General features: G+C 40.7%; 1 protein-coding gene across 1 annotated transcript; it reads right to left on the bottom strand.

Annotated features, from left to right (window-relative positions):
• Positions 1 to 11,256: 11,256 nt before the first annotated feature.
• On the bottom strand, positions 11,257 to 13,290 carry LOC135697403 (selenocysteine insertion sequence-binding protein 2-like). Its single transcript, XM_065217035.1, has 2 exons — positions 12,342 to 13,290; positions 11,257 to 12,265 (listed from the first exon to the last, which is right to left on the bottom strand). The coding sequence occupies exons 1-2, from the start codon at positions 13,151 to 13,153 to the stop codon at positions 11,818 to 11,820; spliced, it is 1,260 nt and encodes a 419-aa protein (XP_065073107.1). The 5' UTR covers positions 13,154 to 13,290; the 3' UTR covers positions 11,257 to 11,817.
• Positions 13,291 to 24,239: the final 10,949 nt, after the last annotated feature.

The raw sequence follows: 24,239 nt of genomic DNA on the forward strand, positions 1-24,239 counted from the left end.
CATTGTAGAATAGTGATCAAATCCCCGACCTCGTTTGGAAAATTATCCATCGAAGGAAATGATTGCTGCAATGAGGGGCCACTTCAATGTCAATTGCTTCAAGATGGTCTTCACAGAAGGAAGCATTGCCAGAACAATGCTTTTGAGAGGATCAGAAATATTAAGGTACTTGAGGATATCGTCCACAATTTTATCAAATGAGAACAACCCAGATGAAGAAGGGGCTTCTGTTCTTAAAAATGGGACATCAGGGGTTTTGGATGTCCCCGGGAGAGGTGGAAAATCCTGGGTATAGTCAGTTCTTCTGAATCCAGGAGGAGTAGAAACTTCCTTTTTTCCACCACTCCTTGATTTGGGCAAGCTGATTTGGGGTTCTTCATTCTCAACTTTCCGCGAACGGATGCGTTTTCGTTTCCGTGCTGAAAAACAGAAAGAAGTTCCCTCCTCAGCCAAGTCAGAGTCAGTCTCGTCATCTGACAAAAGAGAAAAGGGATTTTTGTCGTTGGTCGATGGCGTGGCCGTCTTAAGCATTTCTGCAAAAGACTGCCGGGAACGTTCCTTAAGTGAGCGTTGTAATTTCTCCCCGCGTTGTTTGTACACCGGGCATGACGAGATACCATGAGGAGTTCCCTTACAGTACACGCATTTTGGTGCGGTAGCTGCACAGGTGTCATCCCCATGCTTCTCTCCGCATTTGGAACAGCGTGCCTTGCTGCCACAGTGGGAGGCCGTATGTCCCAACTGCTTACAGTTTTGGCAGTTCATGACCCGGGGAACGAACAAACGCACAGGTAGTCGAAGTTTTCCCAGCTCGATGTAGTGAGGAAGGGCTGAACCAGAAAAGGTCACACGGAACGAGTCTGTGGGGGTAAAACTCTTTTTACCCTCGCTGACAGATACTGAGCCCAGTTTTTGGACATCCAGTATCTTCACCGGAGGAAGCAAACGGTTCTTGAAACGGCCAACCGCCTGCTTCTCCAAGATCTCGGGGGTCAGACTCGCTTCGGTGACCACACCTTCGATCTCCACATCACGAGCTGGGATGTAAACTCTGTACTCGAGCGTGAAGAGCTGGGAGGCAGCAATCTCGTTAGCCTGCTTCAGGTTAGAGACGGAGACACGAAGTTTATTGTGCCTAACCTTCGTGATTTCAGTCACGGCCGAGTATCGCTTCGTCAGATCATTAGTAATTTGCATTACATTCAAAGGTTTGTTTCTGGGCTGAAAGTAGACAACCCATGGGCCAGTCGAGTCATCTGGATAGGCTCGCGATCGGGGGTTTATCTGAGCCTGTCCTTTGCCAGACTGAGACGATGAACCAGGGAGAGATGACGTACGTTTTCGACCCTTCTTGCCATCGCGTGGCAAAGTGGTGTCATCTTCCGACAAAACGTCCATTTCGTCTTGCGACAAAATGTCCATTTTGCCGTACTAGTGGGAGCGAAAAACGCTCTACCACTGAAACGATAATCACTCGGACACAATACACAAAAAAAAACTACAAACACAGAACACAAACTTAAAATTTAACTGTGGGCGAAAGAGAGAAACAAGAACAAAAACTTATCTGATAATCCTATACTACTACCACCGAGCGTTTAAACGGCAGCAGCGGAGCGACGCGCAGCGTGGATGATCTTCGATCAGCGTGTGCGGGCGGTCTTCGTTGGTGTGTGCTTATGTGAGGGTCGGCACTCAGCTGAACACACGATGATAGATGAGCGGTGTAAATGCGGAGGCAGATGCTGACACTCGATGACGATGATCCGTGTGCAGGTATGCGTTACCACGCACCGATGGTGCGCAAAATGGTTGGCGAATTGGCAATCGTAAAAACAATTTTCCTTCCGATGATGCCGAAAACACACTTTCTTCTCAGAAAAAAAACTCACTTTTAGTTAATTATTTAGCTGGGAACTCTAAGCGAGAAAAAACTGACAATTTAAATCAAGCGAATAGCGAGAAAACTTCCAAAATAGCGGAGCGCGAACTAAGTCGACCGTACTTCTTGCTAGGACGCAGTGGAATGCAATAACCAGTTGCCATCAATAACTTCGTTGGTACGAATAGAGATGAACTAGCCTATGGCTAAAAATCTCTCTAATAAAGGAAAAAAAAAAACGTTGGTACGAAGGTTGAACTGAACTGATTCTTTGACATAAATATAGCAACACCGCCAGTGTGTCTAGAATGTGATAAACAAGCAGCAACAATATATCCCAGAATACTATACTGATCAAAAGCATCAGTTTCTACAATATGAGTTTCAGATAATAAAACTAAAAGAGGACGTTTTTCCTCAACAATCTGACGTAATGCTACGTAGTTTGTTGACAACCCCGCAATATTCAAGTATAAAAAATCGAATTTATTCACATTCCTGGAACTTGGCTGCTATTTATTGAAACGCAAGCTGCTTTTCTTCTGATCAAAATGTCTTTTATAGAGCAAACATTCCGAGCTAAATGCGGCATATTTATGCATTCTTATATTGTGTGGCAAGTTCAATAAATCGCTATATGCCCAGGGAAGTCGAGGATTTTTCCAACCCGAACAATTCCTAGACCGGACCGGGATTCGAACGCAGCCGCCTCCAGCATGGGAACCCCACATTAGAATGTCTTCCATGGTATTTCTCTTGAAAAAAAGAACTTCTCGGTGAAAACCCTGAACATTGGGATTTAAATCAAAATTATCTGAGAGGTAAGTAAATATAACAAATCATCAAGATCAAAGTTATTTTTTGTTGATGTGTCATGTTCATGAAAATGTATTCACTGTTACCAACCGAAAGAGAGTGGTATATTTTCATAAACATTGTTTCGATTTTGAACAAAAAAAGTGATTTAAAATTATTGAAAGTGACGGCGGTTCTTTTCTACTTAAGAGCGCAGCAGCGAGTTCAAGCTCTTGGGGTTGTGAATGATGTCGCGGAAAGGGCCGTAAAGCTTGTTTCCGACCTCAACAACTTGGTAACCAAGAATCCCGAACAACATGAATACCTACAGCAAGTTGTGGAGTATCACCGAAAAATGAAGCCGATGAAATATTGAAGTCTGAGCACCAGCACATCGACTGATAGTGTTTGAATAAATTGTGCGCCAAAGCAAATACACCCTTGTGAAAAATCACGCTTGTTTCTAAATGACCCCCGTGAAACATAATTGTTCTACTATACCGGAGACCTGTGTAAAGTTTCATCAAAATCGAAGATTCTTTGCGCATGTTACTGGCTTTCCTCCATGCTGAGTGAACCCCCACACAACGTGACTGCCTCGCGCAGACAGCAGCAGGCGGCAGCTGGCAGTGCTGCTAGAAAAAAAAAGAATAATGAGCATTTCGTTTGGTTAGCAATCAGTAATAGCTTAATTACTTTTTCCACAAGCGTCGGATCGTTTTGCGGTATTCAAAGAAAAGTTTCCTTGTAAAATTTCCTAGGAAGTACATGGACAATGGGTGACCTCACCAGATTTTTTATTTGAAAAGTAAGTTTTCCCATAGAAAATCCTATGTAAAATTAAAACCGCTGGCGCTAAAATATAGTTCCACCGACCGACCTGAAATTTTACACAGTTATTTTAGGACCCAAAAGGCGCCCGGAAATCATACACTCCAAAAAATATGCACGTCCGATCTACGTGAAAACATAGGTAGCTTTCGTCCATACTACTTTTCACGTAACATTTACGTTAATACCATGTAGCCAAAAATATTCCCATTTAGCGGTCAACGTGAACAGTAAGGTAAATATAACGTGATTTCCACTTAAGTTGGAAGCGGTTATCACGTAATGTTTACGTGATTTTGAAATGATATTTACTGGAAAATACTGTTCATCTTACGTTTACGTTCCGTGGTTTCCACTATAATTGGAATGGATTTGCACGTAATGTTGACGGGATTTTGAAGCGATCTTTACCGGATCTAACAAATACTGTTTTCCATTTTGTCCAAGAAAAGAATATTTAAACATTGTTAGCATTTTTTATTAATACGTTGAGTATGTAATCCAGTTGCTATCCATCTCTCGAACCGATCAGTCGCTTTATCACCAGACACTATATTCGAGATTCTTTTGTGCGGCGTGCGAGCGTGTGCTTTTTACTTTGCTATGAAAGTGTTACGAGAAAACTGTGTCGTATTAGACACATCGATCCTTCCCAAGCGACCGTGTATTTCGGTCATAAAAACATTCTTGGACAATGAGCTGCAGCTCGATATGTCGCTTGTGACAAGTATCCAGCCTCACAACGTAAAGAACGTTGTGTACCTGGGTATGCGAGACAAGGACGTGGCCGACAACATTGCTTCAGCCCATCATTTGAAGCATTGTATTGAAAGTGAGGGGAAAAAGTTTCCATTACCCATCTATGTCGAGAGCAGTGCTGTTGACGTACGGATTCACGATCTCCCGTCGGATATGGATAATGTGGTTATCGTTAACCATATGCGCCAGTATGGAGAGATAATTGCAATCAGAAGTGAAGTTTGGAAAAGCTACTTTCCAGGCTTCATTAATGGAGTTCGCGTCGTAAGGATGAAGCTTAATCATCCGATTCCCTCTTACATTACTGCGGACGACGAAGTGACTTTATTGTCATATAAAAACCAAGTCAAAACTTGCCGTAACTGTGACCGAAAATCTCACCCGAAACAACGTTGCTCCGAAGGCAACAGCGGTAGCAGCAGCAAAAAAACAGAATTCACAATCGGAGATGGGGAAAAATAACACCAGCAGCGATAAAAATCACAGCAACAGTAACATCAACAACAACATGAAGACCAACGGCAATAGCAAGCTTGCGGACGCAGCTAAAGATAAGCAGTGGCCTTCTCTTCCTAAACCGGCAACTGATGCAGATCTACACATAAACAATAGAGCAGTGATGAACAAGCGACAAAGGTCCGTTGAATCGGAAACAACAAGCAACCATACGAAAAAAGTTAACACGAACGAACCGACTTCCAGTGATAGTGATTGCAGCCTGACCACCGTGAGTTACATTTGTCCCTACACGCAGCGACCATACAAGATTCCCTCGTTTGAGTGGATTGAAGATGAACAGCAGAAACGTGCTTTGATCGAGGATTACATGCAGAAAGTGGATGCTTTGTACCTAGCGCAGCAAAATGAACGAGACAAAAATATTTGAATTGTTTTTTTTTTATGATACTTGGCTCCGTTGAGTCTTTTTAGACATATGAGCCTTACAAATAAACAGATTGAAAAAAAAAAGTATGTAATTGAAACGTTAATACTAACCATTTCGCTTTCCAACTTTTAATTGATCATGACAATTCAGATCTCGATTCAGATGCAATATTCGTTTGCACTGTTTACTGCCGAGTCAGACATTTGGAAAATGCCCATAAATTGTATCTTGTAATCCAACCTCTGAAATCGAAATAAATTTAATTAGCAGTGTATGACGGATTTCAAATAAAGCGAAATAATATAAAAATACCTTTAAACAGTTGCAGTATGCAGTTAAGGAATCACCTCTTCCATTAATAAAATCGATGCCGCTATATTGAATCCCTTTTTCATACATGTAAATCACGTAAACTCATTTTACGCAAGCACACCACAATCACTCAACCACACATAGAAGTTTGATGGGAAAATGTTGTCACATTCATCATCAGCTCCAGTGAACATGACATGATATATTTATCAATTTTACTACCATCATGTAAACATGAAAGTTGAACCATTCGAATGAACTACGTGATTTTTCACGTAGATTGAACGTGTATATGTTGTAGAGTGTATATGATTATCACTTACTTTTTACGTGAAATTCTCTTAGTATCAACGAACATGAATATCACGTAAATTTTATCAAAATTTAATTTAACATTGACGTGAGCCACGTGAAAATGATCGAAGTGGAGGGTTAAAGAGGTTACGTGATTTTTCACGTAGCATTAACGTGAAGATTTTTTAGAGTGTACTGGAACGAGAATTATTTTTTTTTCATATATCCGAGTCCCAGCCTATTATATATACCGATCTATCCGCGGCATTCGATAAGTTGAATCATGACATTGCGATTGCTAAACTCGACAGGCTTGGGATGAGCGGTAATCTCTTGAGTTGGTTCCGTTCGTATCTTACTGGTCGCCAACTTATGGTTGCTATAGGAGATTGCAAATCAGCTAGCTTCTTTGCCACATCAGGTATACCGCAGGGAAGCCATCTGGAACCGTTGATTTTTCTACTCTACTTCAACGACGTGAATCTGGTTATCGAAGGACCTCGATTATCATATGCAGACGACCTCAAAATATTTTTACGAATTTGCTCGATCGCTGACTGCCACAATCTTCAACATCAGCTTAATGTCTTCGCCAGTTGGTGTACTTTAAATCGAATGGTAGTGAACCCAGCAAAGTGCTCTGCCATAACGTTCTCACGAAAAAAGCAACCGATTGTATTCAGCTATGACCTGCTTGGAACGATACTCGAACGCGTGAATCAGGTGAAAGACCTGGGTGTGGTGTTGGATTCACAGCTAACATTCAGGCAACACATTTCTTATGTCATCGATAAGTCGTCTAGGACTTTAGGATTCATCTTCAGGATAGCTAAGAATTTCACCGATGTCTACTGCTTAAAATCTCTTTACTGCTCCCTCGTACGATCGACGCTTGAGTATTGTTCTGCGGTTTGGAATCCGAATTACAACAATGGTGCCGAGCGAATCGAATCTGTTCAACGTCGCTTTCGTTTTGCGCTTCGTAGACTGCCCTGGAGAGATGCGCTTCGGCTGCCCAGCTACGAGAGTCGCTGCCAACTGATAAACCTTGAACCTCTCCGGATTAGAAGGGACACCAGCAGAGCTTTGATTATCTCCGACACTCTACAGGGACGAATAGATTGTGAGGCTATCCTGAGGCAAATTGACCTAAACGTGCAACCCCGACCACTCCGTAACAACCTCATGCTGAGACAGCCACTGCGTCGCACGAACTACGGGGCATATGGTGCGATTTGCGGACTACAGCGTGTGTTCAACAGAGTCGCATCTGTATTCGACTTTCACCTCACACGTGATGCGCTTCGTCGGAGATTCTCATCTGTTTTCGCCGGCCGCAGTGACTGACAGAGAAAATTAGTGTATTTCCATTTATGATTTTTACATTCTGACCATGTTGCTTTGTTTTTCTTTCTGTGATTATTTGACATGTAATTTTACTATTATTATTATTATTATGATTAGTATTATTAACCGGGATGTTACGGATGTGTGAAGGAAACTGCAACCATTTCGATATAAATCTACTATCCTGGATCTCGAATTTGGCTCTGGGACACGTTCGAAGTATACACAATTTGGCTATGAAAATTCACTCAAAACTTAACAGGATTTTATTCGATTGTTCTTAAACATTTCCGTTCACAGAGTTCTGTTCAGAATTTTTCTCAACTTTTTTTAATTCTCTCTGGGAATCCCTTGAAAATTTCTGAACGACGCTCCAAAAAATTCTTGAAATTCATCCATAGATTCGCTTTAATTCTCGAAATTCTCCGCAGAATTCCCACGAAATTCACCTAAGAATTCTCGACCAACAATTGAAAAGGGCCTATTAGCTTTTGAGAGCAAAACTTGTACGACGGAGACTCGCTCGTTGGGGGCTCGTTAGTTGGGGTGCTCGTTAGCTGGGTGTTCGCTAGTTGGGCCATGACTCAATTGAAAAGCATCTGGATGTCAACATCTCATGTCAAATTAGATTTGACAACCAAACATAAATTCCTCTTAGGGGTAAACGCCTGGGCGAAAAGCCCTACGTTGGCGGAACGAGGATACCAAATGTGCAGTGAAAGCGCGACGCAAAGCTTTACGCCGGGTTAAACGTCTCGCCTTAGACGACCCTGGTAGGGAGGAAGCGCTGAAGTTTTACCGAGAACGCCATCTCTCGTGCAGACAGGTGATCCGTGACGCAGATCGCTTTGCTGGATGGATTTCCTGGATTGAGTCGACGAATCCAAATGGTGAGTGAATTGTGGAATCGCGTCAACGCTCAGAGTGGCAAGCGGCGGTCTACTCCACCTACTATCCAAGCTCATGGCACCTCGATCTCAGAACCGAAGGACATCGCCGACGAATTAGGACAATATTTTGCCGGCCTGTCTGCTGTCAGTGGCTACGACAGCGATTTCGTCCAGCGCATCAAACCTTCCACAAGCAGCATTCGCGACTTGCGAATTCCACCCGATGTTCCTGCTCTCCAGATCAACGAAGCTGTTACCTTCCGGGAGCTTCAGTTTGCCCTCGGCAGCAGTAGTGGTAAATCTGCCGGGCCGGACGAGATTGGATAACCGGTGTTAAAAAACCTCTCCCTCGACGGAAAACGAGGCTACTCGCCCTCTTCAACGATCTATGGCTCACTGACTCGTATCCGGACCTCTGGAAACAAAGCTTGGTAGTGTCCATTCCGAAGAACAACACGGCGAGTGAAGAAGCCTCCTCCTTTAGGCCGATTGCGCTCACTTGCTGCGCGGCAAAAGTGATGGAGAGAATGGTAAATCGTCGTCTTAGGCAGCTCCTGGAGTCAAACGGCCTCCTTGACAAACGGCAGCATGCGTTCCGGCAAGGACTCGGCTCCTCCACTTACTTTGCAGCCCTCGGGAAAGTACTTAAGGAAGCCCAGGACAACGGTCGCCATGCGGAGTTAGTCTCCCTTGATATTTCAAAGGCGTTCAACAGGACATGGACACCTGGTGTCATCAGGCAGCTCATCGGCTGGGGCCTGGAAAGTCACATCACGCATTTTGTACGGAATTTCCTCCTTGATCGTACCTTCCAGGTGACTGTCGGGAACACTCTCTCAGACTGAAGGGACAGATGGATAATTTTCAAATAAACCTGCTATTGTACCAGACCAGGAGGCTGGCAACCCCATTCCGAGCAAAGTCTGAGATCAAATTGAAATCTAAATTAATGATGTTGCGATTTCGCTGGTTGCTGTCGTTTTGGTCGTTTTAACGGTTAAAATATCACAATTGAGAGCAAACAAATCTTCCTGTGACATCACATTGAAAACTCAGTGAGAGCAAACTGAAAACTCGATTTGATATCCTTTTTATCCTGTTGATAACAAAACAAGTATTCAATTTGATGTTATGCTAAGGCAATGAAAACAAACCCACAACAACATATTTCTGAAGAGATTACGTACAGTAAATGTACAGCAAAATGAAAACAAAATTAGGTATCAAATTTGTCAATTGCTTGAACTTAAATCAAATTATGATTTCAGTTTGATGTTGATTGACAAATCCATGTTTCAATCGACCACAATCGATAAGTTCGTGATAAGTTCGAAATAATGTGTCAAACTGAATACATTTTTGAAATTTCAACCAAAAAACTATTATTTTCTATTTATTCCAGCGAGTTTCTGTGGAAGTCAAAACATGATCCGAGCAAAAAAGTAGTACTCGTAATAATGGTATATAATGCTGAATTTTATCGTGCTTTGTTTCGAAAATATCTTCCAAATAAACAAACCTCATCCAAATCACCCGAATCGTCCACCGACTAAGGCCGCGGCCAGGGTAGACGCGTTTCGCGACGCGACGCGACCAATTCAAAAGAATCTTATTATTTATTATTATTCCTTGCATGAGTCGCATCGCGTCGCGTCGCGTGTCGCGTCTACCCTGGCCGTGGCCTAAATCTATTGTCACTTAAAAATTAATTTCAGTCGGTGTATTAATAATTAATCAGCAGATTAAATCGTTTTTCGTCTGGTGCTACACCGAGCAATCGGCCTATTTAATAGTTTTTCGTCGATTGATTTAGTCGGCCAACTTTGTCTGTTGTTTAATCGGCAGATGATTTCAAACCTTAACATGTTTTCAGTAATTTATAAGTCTTGAAGTAGCTTTTTATTTAAGAACAATGCATTACAAAATAGTTTTATGCATTTTGTACAAGATTCATCCATGCTGACAAGAAATTTTCATGAAATTACATTGAAATTAAATAATTTTGCAAACAATCAATTAAATTTTCAAGGGCTGTCACAGACTTATCACCGTCGGTTAGTGCTTATTCCTGCCACCAGGCGCGCATGAGTTTAAGTTGGATTTCTCAATATCAAAACTTGATTTCAATTTGCTGTCATTTTGATGCTGGACTTTGCTCGGGATATCAATCCTATACGTTTGACAGTAGGCAACCCTAATAAAAAATACCATAAATGAACGATAACCCAAATGATGGAACTATTCCACAAATGGTTTGGATGATACCCCGAACACGTCGTTAAGCAAATTAACCATAACATTTTTATTAGGGAAGATTACGGGCTTTATTTAAATACGGCCCGCCTGACGTATACATGGTGAAAAAGGACAACAAATCGTGTTGTAAGCAGAGAGACAAGAGCAGATGATAGCATCAAAAACATGGCCGCCACCTTCTCAACAATCGGAAGATCAACAAAAGAGGGATTTTCGAACATTAGGCATAATTTATCTTCGAAGCGTCAAATTTAAGTGAAAACAAAAGAACACAGCCTAAGGCTTCTTCTTCTTCTTCATTCCTTTATTTAACGTCGGTCTCTGTTCCGCAATCTAGTGCCAATCACCGATGGACATCGATTGCCATCCATTGACGGCAATCGAATGTGCAGGAAGGCAGCTTCCACACCTGCGTAGAATATCGCACCCATTCAAACACACATGGGCCGGGACCAACGGCTTTACTTCCCTTCCGAAGGAAGACGTGACCAGAGATTTTTATGCCTCAGAAAAATCACACCGACCTCGGCTGGGATTGAACCCAGACCCATTGGGGTGTGAGAAAGCAGTCACGCTTACCACTACACCACCGGCGCCGGCCAGCCTAAGGCTGTGAACCATTTGCCGAGTTAAATTTAACTCGTGGTTAAAAGTGACATTTCTTGACTTCATGACTGTGCTTGTCGATCGACCGGTTTTCGAGAAGAACAACTTAGCCAAGGTGGTCAAAATTTAACTTCTTGTCTGTCAAAAGTAACCACGCTTGGATAGCAGGGTTAATCGATAACTTTCTATCTGTAAAATTTTAACCAAAAGTTAAAATAATCCACCAAATGGTTCAGAGCCTAAATAATCTTAAAATGATTCATAAATAATTTAAGAGGTTGCCCGGGTGACTATCTTAGCCCTAGTTTCCCGACTTGCTGCGCCAATCACGGCTGTCATCAACAACATAATAAAACAAAACTGAAAACAAATTTGACATTATTTGATATTGTTTATTAATTATGACCTTAGTCTTTTACGTTTTCAACCAACTTTTTTGTATTGTACCGATGATACAACATCTAACACATAGGGACCGTACACTTATTACGTCAGATTTTTCTGTTTCGCCGCCATAGTAAGATCTTACGTCGAACATTAACATGTTCTGTATTATTAATTTTATTCTTCACGTACACTTTAAATTTGTCTGAGAATTCCTCCTTCCCATGTAAGAAAACGTAGGAAGATGTCCCTTCCAAATCTTACGTAATAATTGCATGGTCCCATAAACCCCGCCGCTTCCGTCGTGGCCTGCAGTATGGTAACTAGCAATCATCAGATTATAGATTCTATAGTATTGATTACTAATTTCCAAGAAAACAGCCCGAGCGGAGTGGCCCATGGACCAATTCGATCCATGCTGATGTTGATATTGCGCTTGAGATCCGACGATTGAACGTCACACATTGCACACACACAAAATTTAATTCTACGGACATACGGTAGACAGAGGAATTTAATATTACTTTAATATAGTTTGATTAAGAATATCAATTTTTGGCAATCGAGAAATTGTCCTACTGCGCTTCGGCAGCAGCAAGATTCCGGTAGTTAATGTGCTCCTGTTTGGCAATGGCCAGCATGCGCTTGACGGTGTCGTCTACACCGCTGTAGTTGATGATGCCTAAACAACTTACCGGAACCTTTTTCATCAGGTGGAAACCCAACTTGCGACGTTTGATTGTGAACACATACGGCACCCGGTTCTGGCGGCAGATGGACTTGACGCGCTCCACCAGCTGGTCGATACTGTCGTTGGACTCCAGGTCCGGTGCGATCAGGACCAGCTTTATTTTGCGCGTTTCCAGATGTTTGAGTACTTCATTGAAACCGACGCAGTAGCGCTTGTGGCTGACCGCTTTGATCGGATTTTTGCCGTACGCACTCGCCTGGAATTGGAACAACTTCGTGACTATATTCTCTGCTAAATCACGCAATTCGTCCGTGATGAGATGATCACAGTATCTGCAACATAAAGCAATATAATTGAAATTGTTTTCTAAAAAAAAAATAGGTTCTTCTATTTGTTTTCCCAACTTACGATCTGAACACCCTGCCATGTTGATTTTTATCAGAGCTAGCCTTTACGGTATCGTTCAATGCCGGAAATCCGTTCTGATACTCCTCCGAACCGACTGCCGGTGGAAGGGCATTCTCATTCGTGCAGCAGCGTTCGATAGCTTTTAAAAACGGCGAGACGCTCAACTTAGGCTCATAAGCTTGCAATTGTTCACTGCATGGTGGCCCTTCAACCTTATGACCATTTGCTTCGCCCGTCTCATCCGGTTCCACTTCCACATGCTGCTGATCCAACTGCTCACCGACTCCGTCCTCCTGCTTGACTCTACGATTGTTGATAACTTCCTTCTTCAGCTTTGAAAGTTTCTTCTCCTTGGGAACCTCTCGCTGCTTACCCTTGAACAGTAGTATCGGTTGGGTTATAACAATCGGAACGACCGGTTTGACCAGCGTCTTGATCTCTCCCCCGCCATAATTCTCGCCCTTCTCCACCAACGACAATCGATCCCGTATACAATCGGACAAATTAATCTGCACTGTATCGCTTGGGGTCTTCTTGGACCGTTTCTTCGTCTTCAGGGTCGGGCCCGGTGGAAGCGCTTGAGCATTGTTGTACTTCTCCAGGAAGCTCTCGTCGATCATCTGAATCTTCTGGCTCTTCGGGCCACGGATCTTCTTCAGTTGCTCTTCATACCGCTTGGCTTGCTTCTTTTGCTTTTCCGCTTCCTTGCGGGCCTTTCGGGCTGAGGATTTTTCCAGATCTGACAATGGCAGGTGGGTGGAACCAGCGCCCACCGCCAAGGCCGGAAACTCACTGTCCATGTGATGGTTCATTGTGACCAGTTCAACGCGTACCTTTCCCGGAATGGACCGGTAATTTCAACTAGGACATTTTGGTCGCGAATATGAGGTATATTTTACTATATTCCACTTCAGACTAGATGTTACTTTGTTCTTCTGGCTGCTGCATCTGCACTATGGATAGTAAACAAATCGATTGATTTTTTCCATTTTTGCGATTTTGATTTGACTACCCGTCCGTCAAATGACAGATTGCCAGCACCGACACAAAAAGGCATTTTTTTTTTATTTAATATTACACGCTAGTTTGAAAATACCCATTTTGAAGAAAACTGGCTCAACTCATTCACGGATACGAATTTTGTTCATTTAAATCAAAAATATAAATTTATTTATTTATTTATTTATTTCGTCAACCAACGTAGACTAGTACAACTAATACAGTTTTGTTTTCTTAAATATATATTTATATAAAAAAAAGTAGTGTCAGCTTTCTTGTCTTTTCTTTTATGAGTTGTTATTTCTTATGGAATAAAAATATTGCTTTAGTTTATGCCGAGACATTGTAAAGTCAATGGTTTCGCAGTGTTTATTGTAAGAGGCCATCATGCGGTTTAATGGCCCATATTTTGCATAATTTGTGCGATGTTTTATGGCAAATACATTTCGATTTCGGAGTTGCCGAGTGGGTGCATGGAAATTTAATTTTGATAAAAGTTCTGTTGAGTCAATCGCTGCGAAACGATATCATTTACAAATGAAACCATTGCATATTCACGACGCTCTTTTAATGTTTGTATGTTTATAAGCATGCAGCGTGCTTCATATGATGGAAGAGGAAATGAAGTCCAACCTAATTTACGAAGAGCGTATAATAGAAATTGTTTTTGTACTGATTCTAATCTTTCTTCGTGCGTGATTGAAAATGGAGACCATACAATGCTGCAATATTCTAGTATTGACCTCACATAGGCAATATATAGTGTTTTAATTGTGTATGGGTCCTGAAAGTTATAGCAAAAGCGCTTGATAAAGCCTAGCATGTTATTTGCCCTGTGAATAATTGTATTGTAATGGTCTATGAAAGTTAGCTTAGAGTCTAAGATAATTCCTAAAGGGTGATACGGTCAAAATTTGGTCAAGGGAAAACGCGTGTAAATCCGTGAAATCGTTTATTTAAAAAATCAAATTAAATTTCTTTTTCAAGTTCAATTAGTATAAAATTCAGGAAAAATATTCAGTTAGGCTTCCGCTTTTCCAAATCCGAATTGCCGGGCCTTACGCTTGACCCCTGCCATCAGATTTTGTACAGCCACCTTGTCCACCTTCTTCGCCGCAGAAAGCCAGTTTGCCTTGAACTGCTGCTCGCCCTTAGCAGTTTTTTTGGTCTTCTTTAGGTTCCGCTTGACAATAGCCCAGTATTTCTCAATTGGGCGGAGCTCTGGCGTGTTGGGAGGGTTCTTGTCCTTGGGAACCACCTGCACGTTGTTGGCGGCGTACCACTCCATGGCCTTTTTACCGTAATGGCAAGATGCCAAATCCGGCCAAAACAGTACGGAACAACCGTGTTTCTTTAGGAAAGGCAGCAGACGTTTATTCAAACACTCTTTCACGTAAATTTCTTGGTTGACAGTCCCGGAAGCTATGAAAATGCTGCTTTTCAAGCCACAGGTACAGATGGCTTGCCAAACCAGATATTTCTTTGCGAACTTTGACAGTTTCATGTGCTTGAAAACATCTGCTACCTTTTCCCTTCCTTTTGCCGTATAAAACTCCTGTCCCGGAAGCTACTTGTAGTCGGCTTTGACGTAGGTTTCGTCGTCCATTACCACGCAGTCAAACTTCGTCAGCATCGTCGTGTACAGCCTCCGGGATCGCGCTTTGGCCGTCGTATTTTGTTTATCATCGCGATTTGGAGTCACTACCTTCTTGTAAGTCGATAGTCCGGCTCGTTTTTTGGCTCGATGCACGGTTGTAGACGATACACCCAGCTTATTTGCGGCATCTCGGAGAGAGAGGTTAGGGTTTCGCTTGAAACTACCGGCAACTCTCTTTGTCGTCTCAGCGGCTTCCGGTTTTCGATTTCCCCCCGATCCAGACTTCCTGGCTGTCGACAAACGTTCCCCAAACACTTTAATTACATTTGTAACGGTTGATTTGGCAACTTTTAGCGATTTTGCCAACTTTGCGTGCGAGTAGCTCGGATTTTCGCGATGCGCGAGCAAAATTTTGATACGCTGCTCTTCTTGCTTGGACGGCATTTTGACAACTGAAGAGTGAATTCCAAAATCAAAATAGGAGCAACATTCTACACACACACACCTTCAAAATGAGGGGTGTTCAGGTTTTTTAAATGCAAAATTGAAAGAAATACGTCAAGTTGATATTGACCAAATTTTGACCGTATCACCCTTTAAATCCCTAACTCTTTCACATTTGTCTACAGTTTGATTTCCTAATGCAATTGAAATGTTTGAAGTTGTTCTTTTTCTACTAAATGATATTAAGTTACATTTTTTACATTCAATTCTAGTAGACTTTTTTTTGCACCATATGTAGAATATGTGTATTTCATTCCGGAATATATTGATGTCTTCTTCATTTCTTAATTCCAAAAAGAGCTTCATGTCGTCGGCATAAATAAGCAATTTAAGTTTTTTGAGAATGTAAGATATGTCGTTTACGTATAGAATAAAAAGGAGAGGTCCCAAATGAGAGCCTTGGGGGACGCCTGAAGTGACTTGAATTGGGCTCGATTTCTTTCCGTTGAATTTAATTATTTGTTGGCGGTTAGTTAAATATGATTCAAGCCATTTCAGGAGCCCTGACTTAATTCCATTTTTTTGCAGTTTAAAGAGTAACATTGGTATGTCAATGCGGTCAAATGCCTTGCTAAAGTTTGTATAGAGAGCTTCTACGTGATTTCCATTATCCATTGCATTCAATGAATAGTCTATAAATTCAAGTAAGTTGGTCGAGGTCGAACGACCCTTGAAAAAGCCGTGTTGCATGTCAGTAATTCTATTTTTGATTTGGAGAAATAATTTTTCGTTGATAATTGACTCGAAAAGCTTAGGAATGCAAGAGATAATGGCTATACCACGATAATTACGTACGTCAGATTTTTGACCAGATTTAAAGATAGGTACTAGAAATGAGCTTTTCCAAATTTTAGGGAAGGTTCCGGATTCCAGGGACATATTAAAAAGCCAAAACAATGGAGCAGTGAGTTCCATTGCTAGACATTTAATAAATACTGGAGGAATTCCGTCAGGTCCAGGACCTTTTGAGGCATCTAAATTTTTTAAAGCCTGCAAAATGTCCTGCACTTGAAGTTGATTGAGGCCTATGTCCCTTGAAAATTCTATATAAAATGCAAAATAATCCCGGTCACGATCTTCTTCAGAAAATGTCGTATAGATTTCTTGAAAAAAATTTGCAAATAGATTGCAGTTTTTTTCCGAACTATCACCAACATTTTCGTCTAGATGCATTATTGAAGGAAAATTGTCAGATTTTAATTTCGTTTTTACGTAATTAAAGAAGTTCTTCGGACAGGACTTTATTTCACGTTCAGTTTTTGCATTATATTCTTCAAATGCAGTACTGATAGCTAAATTCAGTTGATCGCATAGATCCAAATAAATTAATAAATTATTACTACTATTGTGTTTTTTTTATAAATTTTATGTGCTTTTAGCTTCCGATTTTTCAAGTTTTTTATTTGTCTGTTAAACCAGACTGGATTTTGTGTGTTTCTGTTACGTCTTTTTTTCTTCAATGGTATTTCTTCCGAAATTATTTCTATTAAAATTTTTTAGAACACGTCTATACCAATTTCGACATTTCCTACATTCCTTAAAATTAATTGCCAATTGACACTGTTTAATTTAAATTTTATTTTTTCGTTTGTCTCATTATAGTATTTTCGTTAAATGTTTATACTCTAACCATATGAATTATTCAAAGTAAATTGAAAACATGTTTAAAACTAAAATATGCATGTTTGAATTAAATTCAAAAGCATGTTTATTTCAACAATATAGATATGATCGTATTTGACAACATCCTTCACCAACGTTGTACACGAAAAGAATTCAGGGCCAACATTTCAAAGCGGCGTAATTGCATTTGTAAACAATGGCTTTACCCGTTGATTTCTCGCGAATAAAAGCTCACTCATGAAAAATAATGACACCAACTGGTAGAGGAATGTTTCCTCTACTAGCTAGCATTAATTTGGAGGGGCGCGCTTTTAGTTACGAGAAATCGACGACTAAAGCCATTGTTTACAAAAGCTATTACGCCCCTTTGAAATGTTGGCACTGAATTATTCATTTTGAATGTATTAAGCAAACCACATAGATTTTTGTCATTGCCATACAATCATGAAAGGCATAGAGATAAGAAATTAAACATATGTGGAAACTCTTAACGATCCTATGAAGGGCGCTGAAATGAAAAGTAGGGGAAATGTCTCTAATGTTGGCCTATGAATCTTATATTGGGCCCATCGCTAAAAATCTGCTATTTATCAATGTTATCTAGATGAACGCGTTATTGGGACGTTACTAATGGATATTTTTGGTTGCTATTGAAAATTTAGTCGATTGCTGAATTTATGTATGGGCCCAAATTAGGGACACTTATAGTACGTTCAGACTACAGAGTTATAACATGTTATAGCGCTATCTTGATGCTGGTTTCTGTGTTGGAATTAGTTGACAACCGTTATAACATGTTTTAACTCTCCAGTCTGGACAGCGTTTTAGGCTGACATTACCTGCATTTCCCCTATAAGGCTGATTTAAACTTTTTATGTAGTGTGAAGCATAATAATCATTGAAAGTAATATAGTATTGATGAGGTCCCTTTTCAATCTTGTTTACATTCATGATTGAATAGAAAAAGCAAAAACTGCACGGTAATACATAATACCTAATATGAATAGCATAAAATAAGGCATAAACACTTTATACGAAATCCGAATGATTCGATTCTCAAGACCAACCTTTCACGCATGTATCTGGAAAATATAGTATTGAATCTGTAACTGATTATTCGTCATTGCAGGGTAATTGGAGATGTTACCGGAAATTTCCTGCCGTTATCTCTTCTGCTGCTCCTTCTGAATAGCATCAACGGCTGTCGTTTCGAATATTCAGATCTCTTCCCTGGGTTCAAAATGATGAGTTAATACCTATTGATGATAATCTTGATGATAATTATAAATATGAACTTTTAACTTTAATATTCATGTAGCTAATATGACATCCTTCATCGGTTCAGTCAAAACATTTCTGATTTTTTAAAGCAGTTGTTCGTAAAAAGTATTAGTTTATATTTATAGTTTTCGGTCATAACACATGACTTATACATTTCAATAGAATTTCATTTGGTTACTGTGCTTCATAAATGTAATGTGAATGAAATAATGAATGATGTATAGTATTCGATAATTAGAAGTATTAATCAACACTTATGAACTAAATAATTGATTTTCTTTGAGTGTAGTGACCGAGCACGATTTCAGAAACACGTGCAACCGTCTGTGTTATGTCACGGATACGCTTGAACATGAGCATTATTTGTATAATAAATTATGAGCACATCCCTGGTCACACTTGTATAGTTTTTGTCTAGTGCTCATAATTATTATACAAATAATTCTCATGCTCACCGTTTGTCATTCAAGTGTACGTGGCGAATAAGAATGGAATCATTTGTCCGGTGGGACCTGGCCAAGCGGAAACGGTTGGCGGTGACAAAGGTGTAGAAGACTGTTGTTCTTTCGCTGGCCATTTCACAGGATCTGCAGTTTTTGCTAGTGACCGATAAGATCAAGACCTGGACGGACACTGGAGCTGATGAATACTGTGGACATTTACACGTTGTTACCGGGGTGGTTTTTCGGAAGAATCTTCTTCTTCTTCTTATTCGCATTTCAAGCTTATTGCTTAGCGCATATTGCGTGCTCTCAACTTATACCTCGTTCACATTACAGTAGGGTGGCCACAGAATTTTTATTTTGAAATTCCCGGTTTTTTTCCCGGTTTTCCCGGTTAAAACATTAATATTTTCCCGGTTTGCCTCAAACAAAATAAAATGAAAATAACTAAGCAAGTTTTGACAATTTTCATCCACAAAAACAGAAAACCAAACTCATAGCTGAATCCAGATGAAGATACAAAAATAATAGGAAAATATGTTTATGTTCCATACAAAATGGTCGAATCAGTTTATATTTAAAAAGAAACCTTAATATTACACTTTACTTTCTCAGCTCTTTTACTTTAACGTCCAAAGCAGCAGCCACTTTCTCTGCGTCTGCCAAAAGTTTAGCCTTTTTCATTTCCAGCTCTTTTATCCCTCTTTCGGCTAGCTTCTTTATCGCTTGCAATCCCCTCAGCTCGCTTTGCATCCAAAAATTCCTGGTACCGACCTCGGGCGTTTCGACAGTACTGAATAAGCTGCTTGTCCACTTGAATGTTGGTCACACCACCAGCCCCTAAAATCCCATCATGTACAGTGCGTTGTGCTACCAGGCTTTCCTCGGATTGATTTACCACCAGGCACTCCTTGTTGATGGAAAATCCGCACTCCTGGGCTGCATTTCCGTGAGATATTATCAATATCTTCTTGACAAACGATGCCAAATTTGGAAGCTGTTTTCCAGAATCAGCAATTGCCTTCAACCATAAATGATCGACCCGTGTCTCCTGTCTGCGATATCCTGAAGCAATTAACTTGAAGAAGGCCATCGTGCAAATTTGCCAAATGATCTTTCTCCACCATATGTTCCAAACAAAACTCAAGTCGTTTCTTGGCTACATCTGGGGAGTTTGAAATGAAAGATGGACTTTAACAAGAAATATACCTTGTTAGAGCATATCGAAGTGGCGAACGAGCGAGGAGTTTCGTCAAAAATGCAACATAATAGTTTTTGCAGTCGTTGCGAAACACCAAGAGTTGTTGTTCAGACATTTTTCCACGGATTCCTTCCGCTATCAACGCTTTTACAGCAAATCCCACGTCTACTTCAGCTGATGTAAGAAGGTTGTCCTGATTTAAGTCAATCTCCGTTAGCGCTTTAGGTTTCTTTTTAAGGCGGTCTGGCTTCACCACTCTCTGCATCGCATTTTGAACTAGGCTTGTTAGTTCATCGTACAAAAAGGGAGCAAGTGGTGCATCACCCTGAAATTCTTTCAAAAATGGTTCCACATTTGCCGCTGCAGCTACAAAAAAGCTCAATTTAGGTCCAAAGAGCTGATCCGATACCGCTTGGGACACCACTGAAAACGCGTTGGAGCTGTAAACCGCCTTAAAGCTTCTCCTGAAATAGGGAGGACTTTCTTTTCGTTTTGACTCTTGTTGAAATTTTACTGCCTTCACATATGTTCGCAGATGAGAAAGCATATCTAGAGCTCGTTCTGCTACTCGCTGGTTTTCCACCTACCTGACTCCGTAAAATTTGAGCGGCAATATGGTGCTACCAGTTACTGCTATAAAGACAGCACGTCTTAGGGGAACATCTTTTAGCAGGAGTACAACGACATCAGAAACTGATCGATCTTCCAGTCCGTTTTTTGCATACCGCTCTTGAACGAATTATGCACTACATGAAGACCGCAACTGCCAATGCTGAGTAGACTGAAGGAACTGCTCTCACGCATCTCTTGCAATTCGGAGGACAGATCGTTAAGGAGTCGCCAGTTCACGTTGGGTCCATCCATAGACACCTGAATAACTTTTTTCAACAGTCCGGGATATGCTTCGAAACACTTCTTGATCCCACTCATCAAGTCAATCGCTCGTGTCGATGATAGGAAAGCTGAGCCTACATATCTTGTCTGTACTTCCTGCTTGTCTTTTGTGTGTGTCATCCTCTATCCCTCACCCAGCCGGGGGCGTTGGACAAGTAGAACTGCGAATAATTTGATCAAATCTCATGCTCCGTAATGGTGCCCTTTATGTTGTGAAGACTACCCGAAAAAAAAATTACAGTGAAATTTTCAGTGGAAACAATGCTCTAACATTAATATTTATTGTCGACAATAAAAATGATTGTTATAATGTTGTACTCTTCCGAAAACGGCAAAACTGCTACCTAGCTGTACAATGAATGTACATAATAAAATGTTGTTACAATGATTTTTATCGTATTTTTCATTCATTTTATTGTTAACATGATTCGATCATGAACAATTATGAACAACTCTATTACAGTAAAAATTGTTGTTACATTAAATATTGGTGTATTTTCATTGTGGGTAACTTCACGAACAATAAAAATAAATCTGATTGAAGCATGCAGACTATGAGAGGGTCAGCAACACTGCCAATGTAATCAAGATAGGCGCTGCTCGTATGGCTCTGGCTTTGACAGTTCGTTTGGCTCAAAACCAGGCAGTCCGCGTCCACTCATATCTTATGCTAGACCCTCTCTAAAGCTTAATGGAGATCTTTTCCGTGCAGTCAATAATCATACAATAATAATAAAAAATTCCACCACTTGAAGATGTCAGGAAGGAACTCTCAGGTGGAAGCATATTTCATGGGCGATTCTCTCCAGTCGAATGCATTAACTTATCAACGACGCTCAACCACCAAGGAGACGTGACCTAGGGATATCGAGCGCAGGGGAGTTGGCCTGCATTTCTCACAAGTTCCGGATCGAATCTCGATCCATAACCAGTAAAAAAAGGACCACCCGTAACAGACATACCACCCCCTTCCCTTGCCGGGGCAATGTTTTATTTTCTCGATTTATTTTTAAAGTCGATAAAGTAGATCTGTCAAGCCAACACATACACTCTAAAGTACACTGTTATTTTTATTAATCAATAAATTCGCCAACCAACAGTAAAATAACAATAATATATAATGTTATTGAAAAAAAATTATATGGGAAAATCACGAAAATTTCATTGTTAAGATACTTAACAACCCCCCTTTTTTATTGTAAATTTTCCATTTATCATGAAATTTATTGTTTTGTACAACATAAATCAAGGTAAATTTATTGTAGACGTAACAATATAAATCATTGTTAAGACAATAATTTTCGTCTTATTGTTACATTGTTTTTTAATGTATTTTTGTTGTTATTTTTTTTCGGGTAGTACTTCAAAAAGGGTAACTTTTGAGGCAAGACAGGGTATCCTCAACAAGTTAAGGGAACAGGATGCACTAAATGTCCACAACAGGTACAGCAAAACATCACATAGACGCCCTTATTCACACTAACTACTCAGGGGGTAGAAGGTCAAGAAGAGCCACCGCCGCCAACTAAAGCTTGAACCGGGTACCTGGGACTCCCAAGATATACCCGCGGCAATGGTCAGCAGACGATGCCCTGTGCGTATTTAGTATGTAATATGTTTTACTTGGATACACAAAATGTTTGAAGCCATGCGTCATCTAAACCATAATTTGCATCACCACAAAGACACTTTTCAACAATCTTCAACTGGAACGTACTCACACTCACACTCACACCCGGGAGCGCATTCCCGATGCTTCCACGCATATTTTTTTTTCCCTCCACTCCAACCACACAACAACCAAATATCACTTTTCTTCACTTTTCTTTTTCAAGTCACTCCGTGCACAAAAGCAATGCACATCGCAAAACCCTGACAATAGATCAGCGCACTTTCATCACCGCGTAAATAAACAGAAATTAAAATTTTCACTCGCGATTCCACAAATTTCTTGTCCGGGAGAAACAATCAAACCACGCCAATTTTGCAAACATGATGAATCATGTTTTCTTTCTCGATTCTAAAACTTCTCGGAAAGCGAGAAACCATCACTCACACACGTATAACCGTCCGGGAGGCAGAGTGCCAGCGCTAATCCGGCAAATGCAGCCGAAAACTATGAAAGCGAATGCACGCACAAAACAGAGAACGAACTTTACACACAACCGTATCCAAAGGCGTTAGAAACTCGACTTCCATCTGTACTTCCTGCTTGTCTTTATCCCAAAAATGAATGCTTACATCAAGTTGCTGCCGTTGTGCAATTTTGTTCAGTGTTTCGTCGTATCCAAGGACGACCTCGGAGCAACTTTCAACTTTGGTCAGTAAGATCTTCTTGAAGTTAGGTGCCAGACCGTGTGTGATGAAACAACCAACTTTGGTGCGGCTCATCTCCATCTTCGAAGCAATTTGGCTGTCAGGAAACATCTTCTGGAACAGAGCAACACTGGTACCTGCACTACGGTATGAACCATGGGTGGCCACAGTTTCAAGTGCCCATAAAATTTCAGCGGACGTCACCGAATCGTTTAAAAAATACTTTTTCGACAGCCTGATTGGCGCCTACTGCCACTTCAGATGATGTTGAAGTATTTGTCTGAATTTGATCGACCAAGGTAGTACTCCCCTTGGGATCGACAGTCAAACTTGAAGTTGAAGATATGATTTTATCATTTGTTGAACGATCTGAAATTTGAGGTAGAAGATCAGTATTCAATTCATAGAATTCTTGTATTAAAGTCTCAGCACATGATGAACTTGATTCGATAGCAACCAAAACAATAATCGAAGCTTCGTTGCAAGTTTCAGTGCATTGTGGTATAATCAAGCGTGTTATTTCGGAGCTTACCATTCGTTCCAAATAAGCTGCTGATCGGCAAATTTGAGCGACGTGCTGTAGCCTGATGCTGATGGCCTTTGCTTTTTTCATGACTCCCAAAGGCCACCCTTCCCATCGTATCAATTTTGAATGATTTATTGCACCAGGTGCATCGAGCAGCAGTCGGTACTTTGGGATCCGGCGCGCTCCATGAATAATCCTTCTCAAATTCCCGTCGAATATTTTGTAGTCGTGGTTATTTGCTCCAACTTTCTCAAATTTCACTACTCTTATTTGATAGTTTTACACTTATAAACACAGATGGAAAACGCGTCTCACTTTTTTCAATGCAAATGCGGTTTTGAACAGGCCAATGCTCGCGAAATCAATGAAAAAAACACGAAGCTTTTTCATTGACGAAGGTTGATAGCTCGTCGTCGGGTCGGTACGTTTCAGAACATACCAATACATGCGAAGAGCCGAACGTGAGGTGAACGAAAAAGCTTTTAAAAGAGAATGTCGAACGAACCCGATCGTC

This window comes from Ochlerotatus camptorhynchus, unplaced genomic scaffold (genome assembly GCF_037179485.1).
Source record: "Ochlerotatus camptorhynchus isolate MF236.1 unplaced genomic scaffold, CSIRO-AGI_Acam_v1.1 ptg000007l, whole genome shotgun sequence".
Lineage (NCBI taxonomy): Eukaryota > Metazoa > Arthropoda > Insecta > Diptera > Culicidae > Ochlerotatus > Ochlerotatus camptorhynchus.